General features: G+C 47.0%; 1 protein-coding gene across 18 annotated transcripts in view; it reads left to right on the top strand.

Annotated features, from left to right (window-relative positions):
- Positions 1-18905, top strand: part of FRAS1 (Fraser extracellular matrix complex subunit 1) — a 293322-nt gene that overhangs the window by 138427 nt on the left and 135990 nt on the right. For 17 of the 18 annotated variants that reach the window (XR_010601697.1, XR_010601696.1, XR_010601695.1 and 14 more), the window contains 6 exons: positions 4564-4707; positions 7637-7777; positions 8144-8284; positions 9309-9482; positions 14366-14506; positions 17676-17819. Coding sequence is in view for 15 of the 18 variants with exons in the window: in XM_065597477.1 (XP_065453549.1) it covers positions 4564-4707; positions 7637-7777; positions 8144-8284; positions 9309-9482; positions 14366-14506; positions 17676-17819 (885 nt within the window). In the remaining 3 variants the exon portion in view is untranslated. The remainder of the gene's footprint in view (positions 1-4563; positions 4708-7636; positions 7778-8143; positions 8285-9308; positions 9483-14365; positions 14507-17675; positions 17820-18905) is intronic. The other variant, XM_065597469.1, reaches the window with a different exon arrangement.

An 18905-nucleotide genomic window follows, 5' to 3' on the forward strand; every position in this document is an offset into this window, starting at 1 on the left:
ATCAGGTTCTTAAAAGAAGTTTATTTAAAAAAAGATAAAAGAATCACCTCTGTAAAGTCAGGATGGAAGATAACTTTACAGGGTAACAAAAAGATTCAAAACACAGAGGATTTCCCCTCTAGGCAAAATTTTAAAGTTACAAAACCAGGGATAAACCTCCCTGTTAGCACAGGGAAAATTCACAAGCTAAAACAAAAGATAATCTAACGCATTTCCTTCCTATTACTTACAATTTGTAAACTTAGAGACCTTTAGTTCAGGTATGGCTTTGGGAGATGTATTTTCCCTGCCCTGATTCCTCGCTGACCGGGAGAGAACAACAAAGGAACACAAAACAAAAACATTCCCCCCACAGATTTGAAAGTATCTTCTCCCCTCATTGGTCCTTTTAGTCAGGTGCCAACCAGGTTACTTGAGCTTCTTAACCCTTTACAGGTAAAGAAGGGATTTTATGCTATCCTTAGCTGTATGTTTATGACAGCAGTAAATGACGGTGAAAAATAGCCACTGATTCAGAGCAATCTTAATTGCCCTGACTGATCTGGGCTCAGAACAACAACATATGCTTGTTGCAGGGACATACATTAAGGAGCAGGGAACGTAGGCCATGCTTACAGGATGGGGAGCTTCTTTTGGAAAGCAGTGACTCTGGAAAGGACTTAGGGGTCATTGCAGACCATCAGCTGACCATGAGCTCCCGATGCAATCCTGTGTCCCAAAGTGCTGCTGCAGTCCTCCGGCGTGTAAATGGGAATGTCAGGAAGATGATGCAACTTGCGCATGTGGCATTGGTGAGTCCATTGCAGCAATACTGTGTTCCGTTCTGGTGTCCGCACTCGAAAAACAATGGTGAAAAATTGGAGGGTGTTCAGAGAAGTATTACATGAAGGATTCAAGGTCTGGAAAACCTGCTTTAGGATCAGAGAATTAAGGAGCTCCATCCATGTACCATATTGAAGAGAAGGTTGAGAGGGGACTTGATAACAATCTGTAGGAACCTACAAAGGAAGAACATACCTGATTTTAGGGGGCTCTTGAATGTAGCATAACAAAATCCAATGGCTGGAAGTTGAAGTTAGAAAAATTGAAATTGGAAATTAGATACAACTTTCTGTCAACGAGGGAAATTAACCACTGGTTAATGTTGCCAAGGGAAGTGGTAAATTTATCATCATTTGCAATGTTTAAATTGAGCCTGGATGTCTGCTCTAATTCAATCACAAGTTTATGGGCTTGATAGTGTTCACATGGGAAATGGAATAATTGCCCTCTCCACGGGAATTACTGGTGAAATTCTGTGGCCTGTGCTTTGATCTCTTCTGGCTTAAAATGTGTGTCTCAGACTGCCCATAATGCTCTGCAGAAATCAGGACAGAGAAAGGGAGGAGGAGTAAGGCAAGAAGAAAAAGGAGAGGAGAAGATGAGGAAGAGAGCAGCAAATTGCAAGGGAACAGAAGGGGAAGAGAGAAAAGGGTGGAAAGAAAAGCAACAGATCGTAGGGATGATAAAGGAGGAAGGACGGTCTAGTGAACAGAGCACTGGACTTGGACTCAGGCATGGTAGGTCCAATTCTTGTGTGACCGTGGGCAAGTCACTTAGTCTCTCTGTGCCTCAGTTCCCCATCTGCTCACTGGGGGTAATAGTACTGCCCTACCTCATGGGGGGGGCGTTGTGAGGGTAAAATCCCTTAATGGTTGGGAGCTGTTCAGCTGCTATGGTGATATATATGCTCCAGCTTGTTAATAAAACAAAAACGACAGGGAAGAATGCCGTGTACTCCAGCAGATAAAAGAGGAATTAAAAAACTTGGAACAAAGGGGCGGGGGGATAATAAGTGACCTCTTATTTCTGTGGAAATTAACGTGTTTAGAGTCAGTGGCAGCCGTCTACCCTGCTCTCTAATTGCAGTATCCTCTCCTTCGTTCTGTCCTCGCTTGCCCTGCAAAAGTTAGGCATTTTCTGCTTTTATTGGAAACAAGCCCATTCCTATCTATTCTGGGGCAGATCCCTGTGAAGGGTGGGTCTGTTCTTTTTTTTTTTTTTTAAACGGGCTTCTCTCCTATTCCTACTTTAAATAAATGTGCATTAGACCAGGGGTCGGCAACCTTTCAGAAGTGGTGTGCCGAGTCTAAATTTATTCACTCTGATTTAAGGTGTGCCAGTCATACATTTTAACGTTTTTAGAAGGTCTCTTTCTATAAGTCTATAATATAACTAAACTAGTATTCTATGTAAAGTAAATTAGGTTTTTAAAATGTTTAAGAAACTTTATTTAAAATTAAATTAAAATGCAGAGCCCCCCGGACTGGTGGCCAGGGCCTGGGCAGTGTGAGTGCCACTGAAAATCAGCTTGCGTGCCACCTTTGGCACACGTGCCATAGGTTGCCTACCCCTGTATTAGATAATGAAATTTAAGCTCTCCAGCGTGGATCATTTATTCCCTTGTGAGTTGTTATTGTTGCCTCCTGATTTTTGTGGTTTATACAGTCTGGGTACCATAATTGCAGCTCCTTCTGTGTTAGAAATGGCTTCCATATACCGTTTGAATTTCTGAATGCAAGTGCTGCTGAGATGATATGAACGTCACTGCAGGACCTCCTATACAACCACACTGGGGGTTGCATCTTACTTTACAAATGGCAAATGCAGTTGTGTTTTCCGGAGAGGTGGGTTTCATGAATGTCTGCATGTTCAGGACATACGCCTTTAGGATTCTGTTTCACCCCACCTTTCACAGGGTGGGAATACAAGCATAGACATGGTTTGTGAAACTATAAAGTTGAGAAAATCTTTAGAACATATATGGGTGTAATCAGGAAAAAAAAATCTAATTCTGAAAGTGCTGTAATTTGCACAGGCTGTGTGAGTAGTGGCAGCACGATTTAACATGATGTAACAGCCACACAAATGCCATGAAAGGCTAATCACAGTGGGCTCGATTTTCCTCTCGATTAAACTCAGTCTCAAAGTTGGGTCTCACAGCTATGTAGGAGAGCAGAATTTAGCCCCATACAGTCATTCATTTCTTTGCAAAAAAATGAGTATGTTGAAAGGTTGCTCTAGTCCTGTGCAGGTACTAGTTAGTATCTTCTTCTGCTCAAGAGAGAACATATCCATTGCCTGAATGGTGTATGTATGTAATATACTAGGGTTACCATATTTTGAGCCTCCAAAAGGAGGACACTCCACGGGGCCCCGGCCCCGCCCCCGCCCCAACTCCGCCCCTTCCCCAAAGTCTCCACCCCCTCCCCTGCTTCCCGCGAACATTTGATTCGCGGGAAGCCTGAAGCAGGTAAGGGGGGTGTAGGGGGAGGAGGCGCGGCCCAGTCTGGACCCCCCCGGCGTCTCCAGCCTGGGTCGGCTTGGGCCCTGGGGTGCCGGCCCGGGGCCCGGCCGAGCACGCCCGGCCCCCGGCACCGCACCGCCGGCCCGGCCCCGAGCCCCCGGCCCGGCACTGCCGGCCCGGCCCCCGAGCCCCCGGCTCGGCACCCCCGGCTCGGCACCGCCGACCGCCGGCCCAGCCCCCGGCCCAGCCCCGCCGGCCCCGCATGTCCCGATTTTCCCGGACATGTCCGGCTTTTTGAGATTTCCCCCCGGACGGGGATTTGGAGCCCAAAAAGCCGGACATGTCCGGGAAAATCCAGACGTATGGTAACCCTAAATAGACTGCAGGACTACCCAAACAATTACTGGATGCTGGACTTGGTGCAGAGTTTGCCCAAAGATAAAGCTATTCGCCTGCTCATTATAATTGCGGCATTTCCATTCTCTTCTTTTGGCCATATAAGGGAAAAGATTCACAGTGCACAATGTACACTTCAATGGGAACCTGCCACACATAGACAGTTTCAGCCTGTCCCTGTGAATTACTAGTTCCCAGCAAACTACGATTCCATGGCATGATTCCTTCCCTGTTCAGACAGAATCAGTCAGGAGGGTGGAGTTCAGCAGCTCATCGCCCCCAATGCAGAGTTTTTGGAGGGAGTAAAAATCATTTTCAGAAGGGTGGCCCCCTCCCCCCCCCCTTTTTTTTTTGCAGGAGCAATTTGCTTAGGACACCCGCCCCCCCCCCCCCCACTCCTTTTGCAATCAGATCCTCATGGATGGACCTTTGCACTCTCATGTAGTTCCATTGATGTGTCAGTGGGGCCTTGCAGGAGTCTGCCTGCAAAGATCTGGTGGTTTTGTTTACATGTCATGCAGGGCAGATTGTTTCCACCTAGTACCATGAAGCCCAAATCCTGGTCCATGCTATATCAATACATACATTTTACAATAATCAAAGTTGTTCCTCTAAGTGTCTGATTGTAGCCGCAAGCACTATTCTAATTTGCACGTAGCTATTTTGCAGATGCAAAATTGGGATGTAAATGGAGTTCCCCAAAAGCGTGACTAGCCCAGATGAAAATACAAAACTCAACACACCAGTGATTTTTAAAAGCACAAAAAGCCTATGTTATTTTAGGAGTGAAAGTGCAAATAGGCAAATTGCTACAAAACTCATTTTTAAAAACTCAGTGGCCATGTGGTTGTTCATTAACTGGTTAATCCTTTTCCTTTCAGCTTGTCACGAGTCCTGCTCTGCATGCTGGGGGTCTGCTGAGAACAACTGCTTGGCCTGCAAGGACGGGTCTCACGTTTTAAATGCCGGGCTCTGTGTGGCCAGCTGTGGTCACGGGTTTTATGTGAAGAATGGAATCTGCAATGGTAAATCCCTGTTTCTCTTTTTCTCTGACATGAACTTTGCCCATGCATGACAGAAGGGAATCAATATGTTGTGTAGCCAGCCAGCAAACAGGATTGTAGATCTATATCTGAGAGACCAGACACACCTATTCCATAAATATTTAGTGAGAAATGCTGCTACTTGTTTATAAGATTACTAGCTCATTTAAAATTATCAGATGCTGAAAGGTTTAAGGCTGTTTTGTTCACTGAGCAGCATGAAAGCAAAAATGAGATGATCCTTCGGGCTTGACAAATCCACTTGACTGTGGAAAGAGAGACGACTTTTGCCAGCAGATTGCTTGAAGTTGTCCAGTAATCCACAGCACGGTGACTAAACAACGCCTGCGGCACATGGGAATCTTTTGGAAGGACAGAGAGAAAGAGAAGGAAAGGGGGCAAAGAATATAAGTCTTTAGAGACTGGTAGAGCTGGGCAGATAATGAGAAAAAACATAGGAGTTTCCAGACTGGATCAGACCCAAGGTCCATCTAGTGCACTAACCTATCTCTGACAGTGGTCACTACCAGCTGCTTCAGAGGTGAGACAAACCCTTTAGTAGGCAGAGGAGGAATAATCTGTCCTTCCTAAGAGTTTCTGATGTCCCATCTACCTGAAGGAAATTGGCAGTGGTGTGATTACATGGTCATTGTTGCACTGTATAAATCCCGAAAGTAGGCGTGCTGCCTCAGCTAACCCAGTAACTCGCCAAAGTGAGATGAACTGGGGCAAACTCATGTATGTTAGGGGCTTGCTCTGTATCGATGTAGTTCATCATCATTCGTGTAGTGCAAAGCACTGTAGCATCACATCACAGTGAACAGTACAATCACAACATGCAGGAGTCGTTGTCCAGCAATCTTCCGCCATGTTTCACAGTCTTCACACAGCCTTAAGCAGTGTACCCTCCTGCCTCCCAGCCAGCCAGCCACATCGTCAAACCACTCTCGCTGTGTCAAACCCTTTCCCCTGGCATTTGACACCAATCGCTGCCAACCTTGCTCTGGCAATCTTCCTCTGCTCATCCAACCCACATGTCCCCCAAACTCCAGTTTTTCTCGTCTGATAGTCTGGACGATATCAGCTATCACTCCAGTTATGCTGTAAATTCGGGTGATTACCTCCTTGTTAATCATGTGTGAGGTATAACTAATGCGCAGCTGTTACCTGTAGCATTTCACTTCAAAGGCAGAAAGCGTCTTCGGTGTCTGTTTTCTTAGCATCCATATCTCACACACACATAGGCAAGAGACTGCAGCCATTTCATTTTATACTTCATGGTACTTTGCTTCTCCAAAGGTGGTTGAATGTTGCTAGAGCAGCAGTCATGAATCCAGTTCTATGTCTGGGGTGTCTAAGTGCTCAGCGTCCCTCGTAGTCACACTACCCAGCTCTTCGGAGTGCTCAACACTCCAGTGCCTCCTCAGATTTGGGTAGGAATAGCTTTGCCTTTTCAACAGACTTAGATGTCACCATTGTCTTATGTCTTTTCATACGATCTCTTTATATCTAATTTCTCTGCCTCCCTTGCTGCCCTTTCTAGACATTTTTGCACCTCTTCTTGTGACCATCCAATCAGGACAATATCAATAGGATTGGTGAAACACAGATAATTAATTGTTTGTCCACGTGTACACCCTCCTGTAGGTTTCCATCAGTGGGTCTTCTTACAGTTTCTTCAAGATAACCGTTGAAAAGGGTCTGGAATATCATGCAGCCTTGCTGACTCCTATCCTCAGGTCAAACCCCAACTGCTTTGCTCATACCCTGCAAACACCGAAGCCGTTGCGCTGATGTAGAGCTTTTGTATCAGCCGTATTACATTTTCACCAACTCCGACCAGCCACAGGGTTGCCCAAAGAGGCTTGTGCCATCTGCTTCAGCAAAATCCGTGAGGACATGGACTGCCTTCTCACCATTTCCTAGCACTAGCTTGCATAGCACATGCAGATTGAATATTTGCTCCTCCGTACCTCTTTTGAATCTAAACCCAGCTTGTTCTTCAGCTAGAAAATTCTCTCTTGGGCGTTCTCTTCAGGATGGTTCTCGGCATTATTTTGCTAGGGTGTATCAATAATGAGATTGTGCAATAACCCAGGTTCCTGTTTTTATGAACAGGAACCATCAGGGACTGTGTTCCAAGTTGTGGTCCATATTCCAGACGCCCAAATCACAAGCTTATGGGATGCCTGTATGAGTGTCTCTCCATCATTTTTAATTGGTTCTGCTTATATGTTATCTCTGTAGGTACACCTCCGCAGATGTCCTTAGCAATGCTTATGGGTTGTGAAGAAAACCCTCCGAATGCAAACTGATGTCTGCTGCATGCAGAGAATGTGAAAGAGAGCTGTGCTCTTTCCACCTTACATTCATCTCGATGGGGTGTTAACTCTCAAGTCTTTTTCTGATGGAAAATGAAAATTGTAGACATTGCTAAGAATTTATCTGGGCAGGGAGCAGATGGGACATAGGCCTATTTTTTTCAAATCTACAGTTCCTGAGAAGAGGAGACCTTTAGGATTTTCAGCGTCTCCAGAGGCCATGTCTCACTGATTCTTTACTGACAATTTTCCACTGTTGTTGTAATATGAGTGCATCCACTGGTGATAGCAGTAGTGAGAGCACTAGTGCAACAGCTGCTGCTGTTTCTACTATGGTGTCACTCTGAATTCCACTAGTTCTTTAGGGCAATTAGAGATCTCTTCTGTCTTCTTTCATATATGCGACTAGGCATGCAGTGAAAGGCAAGAGGAAGGGTTTAATTTACTGTAACATTTGAAAGTGTCTCTATAACAAGGAAGGAGCTGGGCATGGCTATATTTTGCTGTATTGTATACATGCAACCAGATTGGGAACACCGCTGTTCCTTTCATAACAGTGCATTTCATTAATGGTCTGTCCTCTTTGACAGCTTGTGACCAGTCCTGTGAAACATGTTACTCAGACCAACCCAGATGTTTAGCGTGTGCTTCAGATAAGGTGTTACACAGTGGGAAATGCATTTCAGAATGCCCTGGTGGGTATTACACAGACCGCACTCAGCGATGCAGAGGTAAGAGGCATTTCTGCTTGGCACTTGTTGCATGACCTTTCTGATGACCTTCAAGGCACATTCCAAAGCTCATCTTCTTTTGCGAGGGTACAGAATTGTTTGAGGAGACAGGGGATTTGAGTTTTTAAGTTGCTCAGTTAACTCGGGGTGGATTATTTTAAATGATCTCCTTGCAAAGCATTTTGAGATCTCCAAGTGAAAAGCACTACGTAAGAGGGAATTATTGCTTTACCACGTGACAGAATGCTGTGGGTGTGTGCGGAGTGAGAGATGACTTGGTTGGCAGCATGGTACAGTAGCCGGCAGCATGGCTACAAGCGGATTAAGTATGCTATTCCAGTTATATGCTCTCTGTTTCTCCACCAGCTTGTCACGATTCTTGTGCCAGTTGTACTGGCCCATTGGCCACTCAGTGCACTTCCTGTTCCCTTTCTCTGGGATTGCGCCAGGGCCAGTGTCTGCCTGCCTGCGGAGAGGGCTTTTATCACGATCACAATGTCTGCAAAGGTATTTGGAACCAGATCCTCAGTAAAGGGTAAATCGGTGAAATTCCATTAGCTTCAGGGGAGCTGTGCTGATTTAGATTTCGCTAGAGATTCTGCCCCATTACCGTATACTGAAGTAAGGTGAGGTGTGTGAAATTCCCACTTTTTGCTTCATTTCCCCCACACAACAAACACACACAAATTATTATTTTTTGATTTTTTTTCCCCCAGGGTTTTCTCCCTCTGGAGATTTCCTCCCCCCCCCCCCCCCCCCCGTATTGTCACAATAGGCCAACACGACAATATTTCCTATATTTTTCTGATGACAGTTAAATGTGCATACAATTTCACATTAAAGTTCAGTGGATTTGCTAAGACATAAGGTAATTTCCCCTGGGCTGCAAAGGAAAGTATGAACATTCAGGGGACACAGTTTACCCTTCTCATAAACCCTTCAAAATTCACTGTTTTCCCTGTTTCTCCCCAGCTTCCCCAACAACACAGTGTTGGTTTATGCAGCTCTACAGGTAAAAGGAAAATTGAGTTGCCTAAAACACTAAGCTGCAGTGTTCTCCCCTTTAGGATTTTGAAAAAAAAATAATTTTTTTTTTAATTGAGAAAAGATGTCAGATCTGTTATCACCATTTCATTATATAAAACAAAGCATCCCATTGGATAGTGGAACAGCCTCCCAAAGGAGGCTGCGCACATCCCATTAGTTAACTCGTGTAAAATTATCTGGTGGGATTTTCAGATGCATTGACCTAATTCTGCTTCTCCAGAAATGGGTGATAAAACTCCCATTCACTTCAATGGGAGTCGAATTTGGCTGGTGCTTGAGAGAAACCCACCCAATGCTTGAAGAATCTACTGTAAGGAGCAAGCCAACACTCCGAGGTGGCTGAAGAAGACGATTTATCTATTTTCCCACCAGCTCTCATTTTTATGACAGGATTCTATTGTTTGCATTCAGATTATCCGGCTTCTGTCAGTTTAAGGGCGCTGTCCCTTGATCCATGACTTCATATTCCATTGCTCTTGTATAGGTTGCCATCCATCTTGTCGTGCCTGTGTAGGGCCGGAGAACTCTCACTGCACCCAGTGCAGGAAGCCAGAGGAGGTATTGCAGCCTGGACAGCTCCTCGAGGGAGCACCGTATGGCATTTGCCTTTCTCAGTGCAAAGCCCGATTCTACCTCGAGAACACCAGAGTGTGCAGAGGTGAGGAAAAGAGCCGGCCAAATGATTCTTAAGTGCTTTCAATGTACATGCCGGTATTCATTAGGTTTTAAATACAGTATTGGGAATGGCTGATTTTGTGTGTGTGTGTGTGTGTGTGTGTGTGTGAGAGAGAGAGAGAGATACCGGATGTGCTTGTGACATGTTACAAGCTACTGTCTGGCTTGTGGTACAAATAAGTTATTGGCCTGAAACATGTAGCGTTTCACAACCTAAATGTGCTCAGCTGATGTTTGTCCTGAACGCTGGTGTTTTTGAGAGAAAATATTTTAAAAATGTGCAAGATTCTAGCAGGTCCAGTTATGTTTTTATGGATCCTAGGGTAGGTCTGCATTGGTGTTCCCGCTCCATTGAACGCAATGGCAGGAGTGTCACCAGTGACTTCAACTGGAGCAGGAGCAAGCCCCAAGTGTGGAAAATGTTGCAGGGGTTGCAGAAAACGTTGAGTTGTCTTGCTTGTCCCTGAAGCAGTTTAACAGGAGTGCTGCTTTTTTAAAGAACGGTTTTAGCAAGTCTGCACCCAGCACACCTTCTAGCATGGCTATCTTAATGCATCCTGGGTATCCTGAAGGTCCTATCCCATAATGCCCAGCACTGTGACTGGGAACAGAGACTTTGAGGTAAATTCCAAACAGAAGGCCTTGCATTGTGGGATGGAGTTAGGAGAAGGGCGGGCTCTGGCTTTTTTGCCGCCCTAGGTGGCAAAAAAGCCACCCGCCGCCCCCCCCGCCCCCCCCCTGCCAGCGCGGCGGGGAGGGCGCCGAGCCCAGCCGCGGCTCTGGTCTCCCCAACCAGCTGGAGCGCCGCGGGGAGGGCGGTGAGCCCAGTTGCGGTCCCACTCTCGGGCCGGAGCGCCCCACCGCGCCGCCCCCCTCCAGGCGCCGCTCCAAGCACATGCTTGGTGGGCTGGTGCCTGGAGCCGGCCCTGGTTAGGAGGACAGGCTGAACTGATACAGATTGAATGCTTGTGGCTTCCCAGCAAGGCTGAGAGGGAAACCACTGTAGATTGCACTGGGTCAGCCAAGCCCAAACTGAGAGCGCTTGTCCGGATGTTGCAACCAATGGCTGTATAAAGCTTGAGACAGCTTTGCATGTAGGTGCATGGCACAGTTTGTTACAACAACTTTTCACGTAGTTAGGGTGACCAGACAGCAAGTGTGAAAAATTGGGACAGAGGGTTGGGGAGGGTAATAGGAGCCTATATAAGAAAAAGCTCCACATATCAGGACTGTCCCTATAAAATCGGGACATCTGGTCACCCTACACGTAGTGCAGGCAGGGCAGGGGAAGAGTTTACTGTGGATGCCTGGAACCAGCTCAGCCCATCCTCAGACTTAGGATATGTGTACACTGGAGCTGGGGGTGGAATTTCCAGGTAGGCATACTTGCCCTGGCTAGTGTGCTAACAGCAGTAGCGTAGCTGCAGCAATGCAAGTGGTGGGACGGGCTAGCCACTGGAGTACAATCCCCTCGGAAACCCCAGGGACATCTCAGGACAGCTAGCCGGTCCCACTGGCCATGCCTACACTGTTAGTTTTAGAGCGCTGGCTCAATCAGAATTAGCGCTGGCTCAGTCAGACATCTCCAACCAAAGTCTGAAGTGAAATGGTACTTTTACAAGTGACAGCTCTGCAGGAAGAGTGCCAGGAGCCCCTACACAGAATGGGCATTCTCATAGGCTAGATACTCTACAACTGTGCATCATATTCTGCTAATCTGAGTGCTTCCCCCCCCCCCCACACACACACACACTTTGTGTTTGCTGGCAATGACTGTAACATAAAACTCATCTAGTATATTAGTTTCACAGAAATTTGCTGGAGGGTCATTTCTTGCCTTAGAAGTGCTTAAAAGAGAAAAATGCATTGTTAACGCAAGATCGTTCTTCAAAACAATCAACTGTACAGGCTGTAACAGGTACCATGCTCTGGTTCGCCTCTCAAAGGCGTCAGCGTCAGGTTTGTATCCATCTTGCACTCTGCTGAACAGGCGCCAAACAAAAGGAATTTGCACGTATGTAGATTTAAGCGATTGAGAGGCAAGCAAGAGAAGAGAATGTCTCTTGATTGTCCTAAGTGTTTTCTGTGCCAGCCTCAAAGACATAATTCAATCACTCTTGACATTTTTCTTCAAGTAAAATCCCAGTCATCGTTTTCAGCGCAGTTGCAGTTCTGGGCGTGGGGACGAATAACAAGAACTTGTTGATGTTCTTGATTCTTAAATTTCTAGAGGTGGATCTTCAGTGGGTGCAAATGTCATAGCGCCATATAAGTCAGTAGAGCTCTGGCAATACATCAGCTAAGGGTCTGCCGCAGAGCAGGTTGGAATATTTCTAAGAAACAATTTCACTGGAAGATGCCGATTTGAGAACCTGGCACGTTACACCGAAGCATCTTGGGTTCAACGAACTTGCCATGACAAAGGCTTCCAGGGCCCACGGCGTGGGGAAAGCACTGGCCTTACCGGGCTCCCAGACTCACTGCCGTGAAGCCGGGAGCCCCAGTTAGAACTGGGGCTTCGGTCTAAAAGTAACTTGATGGATGTTACTTACTCATCCTTCTAGCAATGCAAACTCTGCAACTGACACGTACAAATGCCTGCAAATAGGCAACATTTGCATTTACTGTTTGAGAGGTCGGGCTTGAAAGTTTTCTCCATTCAGGTTTGGATTTCTCAGGTATCCACAGAAACATTCTTGAACATAATCTGAAACTCTTGAAGTTTCCCTGACAACATTGGGTCAAATTGATCCCTGGTATAACTCTCTTGATTTCAGTGGAATTAGCTACCCCAGAGGCTGTGTGCTCCAGTGGAAAAGGGCACTGCGCTAGTAGTCAGGATCCCTGGGTGCTGCTCCTAGCTCTGCTACTGACCCTCTGTGACCTTGGGCAAGTTCCTTCACCTCCTGGTGCCTGTTTCCTCCCATCCTTTGTCCGTCTTGTCTGTTTAGACTGTAAGCTCTTAGAAACAGTCCCTGCCTGCCCCAGTCTTTGTGTTCTGCAGCAGGGGTTCTCAACCTTTTTCTCTCTGAGGCCCCCCTCGACATGCTATACCAACTCCAAGGCCCAGCGGGGGTAGAGGGGCCTTGGGGGAGGGGCCTTGGGCATAGGCGTAGTTTGCCTTCTATTTGGGGGGGCAGGGTCCAGCAGGGCTCGAGCCACCTCCGCATGGCAGGGTCCAGGGAGGGAGCGCCACCTCCACCCCTAACTCACCTCAGCAGGCCACCCAGCCTGTCTGGGTGGGGTGGGGGGGCAACCAAAAATTATAACTCAAAGGTGGGGGGCTTAGCTCAAAAAGTTTGAAAACACTCAGGGTGCAGGGAGAGGGGGTAGCTCAGGGTACAGGGAAGGAGTAGCTAGGGGCTGTGTGCAGAGAGGGGGTAGCTAGGGGCTGTGTGCAGGGAGAGGGGGTAGCTCAGGGTGCAGGGGAAGGGGTAGCTAGGGGCTGTGTGCAGGCAGGGGGGTAGCTCAGGGTGCAGGGAGGGGATAGCTAGGGGCTGTGTGCAGGCAGGGGGGTAGCTCAGGGTGCAGGGAGGGGTAGCTAGGGGCTGTGTGCAGGGAGAGGGGGTAGCTCAGGGTGCAGGGAGGGGGTAGCTAGGGGCTGTGTGCAGGCAGGGAGGTAGCTCAGGGTGCAGGGAGGGGATAGCTAGGGGCTGTGTGCAGGGAGAGGGGGTAGCTCAGGGTGCAGGGAGGGGGTAGCTAGGGGCTGTGTGCAGGCAGGGGGGTAGCTCAGGGTGCAGGGAGGGGGTAGCTAGGGGCTGTGTGCAGGCAGGGGGGTAGCTCAGGGTGCAGGGAGGGGATAGCTAGGGGCTGTGTGCAGGGAGAGGGGGTAGCTCAAGGTGTAGGGAGAGGGGTAGCTAGGGGCTGTGTGCACACCGAGTGGCTGTGGGTGCAGGAGGGGGTGGCTGGGACTGTGTGCGGGGAAGGGGTAGCTAGGGGCTGTGTGCACACCGGGTGGCTGTGGGTGCAGGGAGCGGGTGGCTGGGACTGTGTGCGGGGAAGGGGTAGCTAGGGGCTGTGTGCACACCGGGTGGCTGTGGGTGCAGGGAGGGGGTAGCTGGGGGCTGTGCGCGGACAGGGGGTAGCTCAAGGTGTAGGGAGAGGGATGTTAGGGGTTGTATGTGGTGGGGCGGGTAGCTCAGCGTGCAGGGAGAGGGGTAGTAAGTGCTGTGTGCTGGAAGGGATCTGCCGGGTCTCCCCACCCGGGCGGCTCTTACCGGCTGCCTCTGCATGAGCAAAGGGGGCTGGGAGCTGAGGAGCAGTTTCAACCCCAGGCACCAGCAGGAGAGGCAGGAACGCTGCTGCTGTCTGCTCCATGGCACCCGTCAGAGCAGCCGCTGCCCTGAACAACCACTGAGCACACCCACGCGCAGCATCAGTTTTGCCGGCATAAGCGCTTGTGTGCCCGGTGCCGTTTCGGCGGGAGATGCCGTGGAGCTGGTTTGGTTATGCCGACGGGAGAGCTCTCCGTCACTGGCGTCATGTGGCTACGCGATCGCTCTGACAGTGGCACAGCTGTAGTGTTACAGCACGGTAAGCTCGTAAGTGTAGACGTGGCCTAAGACACCAGCATGCACCCAAATCTTCCGTTCTTAGAACGCAAGCGTGAGCTTTGTGAGAGAGGTGGGTTCAATGCAGTTACTTGTGGTTGATCTTTATATAACTAATCTCAGAAGACAGTATTTGTACTTTTACCTATATTACGGCCTTTCGCTGGCGGAGAAGCCTGTCGAGTATATGTCTTATCGCCCTGGGGAAAAGGTAAGCCAGTGGGTGAATGAAATCATCTCAGTCCGGGACAGCAACAGCAAACACAGGCTGGAAACCAATTTGTCTTCCTCTATGTTTTCTTTTCTTTTCCTGTAGAGTGCCACTCCTCGTGCTCAGCCTGCACAGGGCGATCTCCCCACAACTGCACGGCCTGCTCCTCCCCCCGTGTCCTACTTGATGGCAAGTGCTTATCCGAGTGCCCGGAAGGATTGTACAGCCAGAATGCTCTTTGCCACTGTGAGTGCGTTGCAGGGAGACCGACGGTATATGTTGCTGCATCTTACTGGAACATTTCGATGCAGTTAGACACACTGTCAGGTGATCGGAGGTTATTCAGTAATTCCAGGAGAGACTCCTATGGTTCAGCTTCAGCGACTGGATTATTTTACCAGAGAGAGAGAGAGAGACATACATGTTAAATAAAAAATTATAACCCCCTCTGCTCTACTGGATTGGAGAGAAAATAGACTGCATTTTATTGCAGTAGGCTGTGGTGGTGTTCTCAGCCAGCATACCCTGGGGGAAGAGTTCTTTAACATCCTGTGTAGTGCTTAAGCAGGATTCTGCATTCAGAAGGGCGGGTTTTACTAAGGCAGAGTTGTCCAGTGGATAGAGCATTGCAAGATTGTGGCCTTGGTCCCTGCTCTGAAGAGCTTACAGTTTAAATGCATAACAGAAACAGTATAGTGAAGGAGCAAAGCTAGGCTGTCCAGGGATGCTCTCATATGCACGGGTGCAACTCCCTTAGGGCCAAGTTCGGTGCTGGTGTCACTGGGTGCAACTCCACTAACGTAAGTGGATTTGTGCCGGAGCTGTATTTGGCTTAATGACTTCAGTGGGAGTTGTATATGTGAGTTTGAGAACCGAATGGGACTCAGGCTGTCGTGCAGATGTTACCTCTAATAGACTTAAATAAGGAGATGAAAAAATTGGACTGTGCTGGGGAGGGAAGCAATGGACTTAACTGGGTTATCTTTCTTTCCAGCCATCAGGGTTCAGGGTAATGTATTTTCTAGTTACAAAGAATGTTTCAGAACGTCTTTAAGAAAACCATCAAATGCTCTGTGTCTGGGCATTATGTAGCTGGAAATAGTTTTCTGCCTTTCAAAACAAATAATTTTGTATTTGGGTTGAGGAAACAGATCTCTTGTTTTATGGCATTTATTTGTTTGTGATCTTAGGGACATATGAAGTATGCTAACCTAAGTCTTCAGCAAAGCTCCCCACTTCATTTCCATGGGAGTTGGTGTGTATGGAACAAGAGCAGTGTCTAGTTTGTGCATCCACAGACAGTAAAGAATTACCATTCTATTCTAATAATGGAAAGTGAGCGTGACAATATGCAGCTAGATTTTTTTTTTAAGAACCTTTGAATGGTTTATGCTCAATGGTCCAAAAGGCTAGAAAAACATATCAGTGTGAATTAGATTATTATTTTTAATCCGTAGTTTACTATAGCACTGGGTTTATGAGGAGGAAATGGTGCAGTTGCGTGAGAAAACACATGTTCTATATGGAGCAACAGAGGGTCCTGTGGCACCTTTGAGACTAACAGAAGTATTGCGAGCATAAGCTTTCGTGGGTAAGAACCTCACTTCTTCAGATGCAAGAGGTTCTTACCCACGAAAGCTTATGCTCCCAATACTTCTGTTAGTCTCAAAGGTGCCACAGGACCCTCTGTTGCTTTTTACAGATTCAGACTAACACGGCTACCCCTCTGATGTTCTATATGGGTGTACTTACCGGCCTAGGGAAGGGTACTCTATTTCTGATGTGCGCATCAGCTGCAGTATAATTATGCGTTATAAGCCTCTTCAGCCAATCAGTTTGCAGCTTTCATCCAAGTCATTTAATCTAATATAATCAGATTACCAGAATCAGTCACTCTGTGGCTGAATGGCACAATGAATTCCTATGTACCCATTGAGCTAGAATTTGGGGATTTGGTGCAATCTTTCATTATTAGCTGCTGACCACAGGAAGGTGTGGGGAAAAGCTTTGAAATGTGATATGTCCCTCAGACAACGTATAAAGGTCATCAACTGGTTTTATCAGATTGCAGCCATTGTCCATAAATGTGTACTGGGCTAGATATTTTCAGAAATGATATTACATTTCTTCGATGAACTGGTTACTGTTGGGTAGGAGGCCTCCAAATTGGAGAAATGCAGTTTCTCTGAGATTCCATGTTCTATTTGTTGGATTTTAGCCAAGAAATACTCTATAAAGATGTTTATTGGGCAAGTGATTACAAAAATTACATTGATTTTGGTGTTCTGTACTGCCACCTAGGAGATCCTGGCTCATGGCTAACTATGTTGCATTGCAATGTGTCTGATCCTGGGATGGTATTAATGTGTAAGTGGCAAACATAGGTATAAAGAAAACTACCTCATCTCACACTTTGCCAGTATAGAACATCTGCAGCTTTTAAACAGGCACAAGCAATAATGTTAGTATAATCTGTGTCTACCTGATTTTTACAGCGTTTAAAATGTTTCATTCCATTTTTACCAGGCTCTGAATAATAATGGGCGGGAGGCCCAGTCAGAAATAGGTGATGATGACCTTTCAGGGCTAGAAGAAGGAGCTTTATATTATGTGAAATGGGAGATTCCTAGCTTTCCATAGAGATCCAGCAATTATTTCTAGTCTGGGGAGGTCCTGAAATGTTGTTACACTTCTGAAGTTGCAAGTTTTTATTCATAGGAAAGCTTTTTCAAGGTAATTTTTAGAGGTTTTTACACATCATCAGTCTCAGTATTTTTTTATTTCCCTCAGAGGTCTGCACAGTTGGAATCCTGATAATAAGACTCCTGATTTTATTTTAGGTAGAAGGATGCAAAACATTGTCTCGATAAAATATTTTATCTCTTTCTAGAGTAGTTTTACTGTTAAGTATGTGGCATGGTATTTAGGTTTTATTGATGTAAGTTTGGGGGACACCTTCATAAATCACTCCTGGCTTCCCCATTCATGAGTAATGTGGCCATCCCAAACTCGTACTAATAAAACTTTTATACCATGCCCTCATGTATCCTTTATCTCTCCCCTGTCTCTTGCTGTGCATGTGTTTGTGTGTATGTATATATACACACAGGCTGGGAGATGATCTCTGTATTTTATGTGGATTTAGATCTTAATTTATGCAGAGGACAAGCACAAAGGTCTTAAATTTCCCGCTGCTTGCACCTTGTCAAGCCAAAAAAGGAGAGGGAGTAAAATCCTTCCAAGTCAGAATTTGCTAGTCACTTACACCTGAGGTAGCAATTCACACCTTCACTGCAGAAGTGTAAATGATGACACAAGGTGCTGGGCAATGGAGAATTGGGCCCTATGATTCATTCTCTCTCTCTCTGGGTATATATATGATTATCTTAACAGCGAGTGTTGTTTTCTCATGCAGCCTGCCATCCATCCTGCAAAAAGTGCAATGGTCCTTCAGACTCTGACTGCATAACCTGCCATCCTCATGCAACCCTTGTGAGTGGGAAGTGCAGGACTAGCTGCAAGGAGGAGCAGTACCTGAACCTTGTGGGATATTGTGTTGGTAAGTGAGAGGAGGAAATGGCACAGTCTGTAGAGACTCCTGGCCATTCTTCAATAGTAACCAGATATTTCAGTGTACAACTGTAACATAAAGGAGTCGAAATGATAGTTACTGATAAAATAATGACTAAAAAATACTGCTAAACCACTAGACATACCATCTAGCACGACCACTTACCACAGCGATTTTATTTCTCTTCGAGCTTGTGTGAGGCCAATTGCAAATTATAGAAATACAAAGGTTTTCAGCTTCATCACTCACCCAGCATAAGGGACCCTGAGTTGAAGCTGCACAGGTGGTGGAAGGCCATGGGTGCTGACTCTGCCCTTCTTCCTGAAGAGGTTGGTGGGATGCAGTCTTCTGCAGAGGGCCAAAAGCCACTCTGAGGCAGGGAGTTAGAGGAGAACTTGGTCAAATGAGTCCCCCACCTGAGTTCCTCTTCTGTTCCCCTTGACTTCTCTAGCCCCAGCCCCAGTATATGCAGTCACTCCATGTGCAGCCCCAAAAGGGGACATGGGCCAATTCTGGTCGTCCAGTGGACGGTCTTAAAAAAAAACCAAACCACACAAACCAATCCCTATCCCCTGGCTGCTAGTTGGTGTGAGGTAACAGGAACAAGAGATCTCTGATCACTTCGATCTCTGTGGAGAATGGAAGGGGGTTCTCATATCTGATCATGAGAGCAGGAGGTGCAGGGGGACTTGTCCTTCCTGGCTTGTTGCCGCTTATTTTGTGGAGGGTTGGGCTTATGTCTGGAAAGTGGTACTTTGCATTATTATGAAAAGCAGTAGAGCGTTCACACAGTTAATGGTATCATAACAAATCAGCTCTTACTTTAACAGCTGCTGCTAGAGTATAATACAGACCTCAGCTCTGCTGTGTTCAGTGATTGCTGATCCTCTTCAGAGGGTTATAAACAGCTGGGATTTGTGCAATTTTATCGACAGTTCAATTAGGCAGTCAGACCATCGGACCACCTCCTGTTCAAGGCGGAGCTCTGCAATGGGGCTGCCAGTCCTGGCAGTCAGCTGTCTTTGGGTCTGTGGCCCCTCACGGGGACCAGCCTGCCACTGAAAACACTGGACA

The sequence above is a fragment of the Chrysemys picta genome, chromosome 5 (genome assembly GCF_011386835.1).
Source record: "Chrysemys picta bellii isolate R12L10 chromosome 5, ASM1138683v2, whole genome shotgun sequence".
Classification (NCBI taxonomy): Eukaryota; Metazoa; Chordata; order Testudines; family Emydidae; genus Chrysemys; species Chrysemys picta.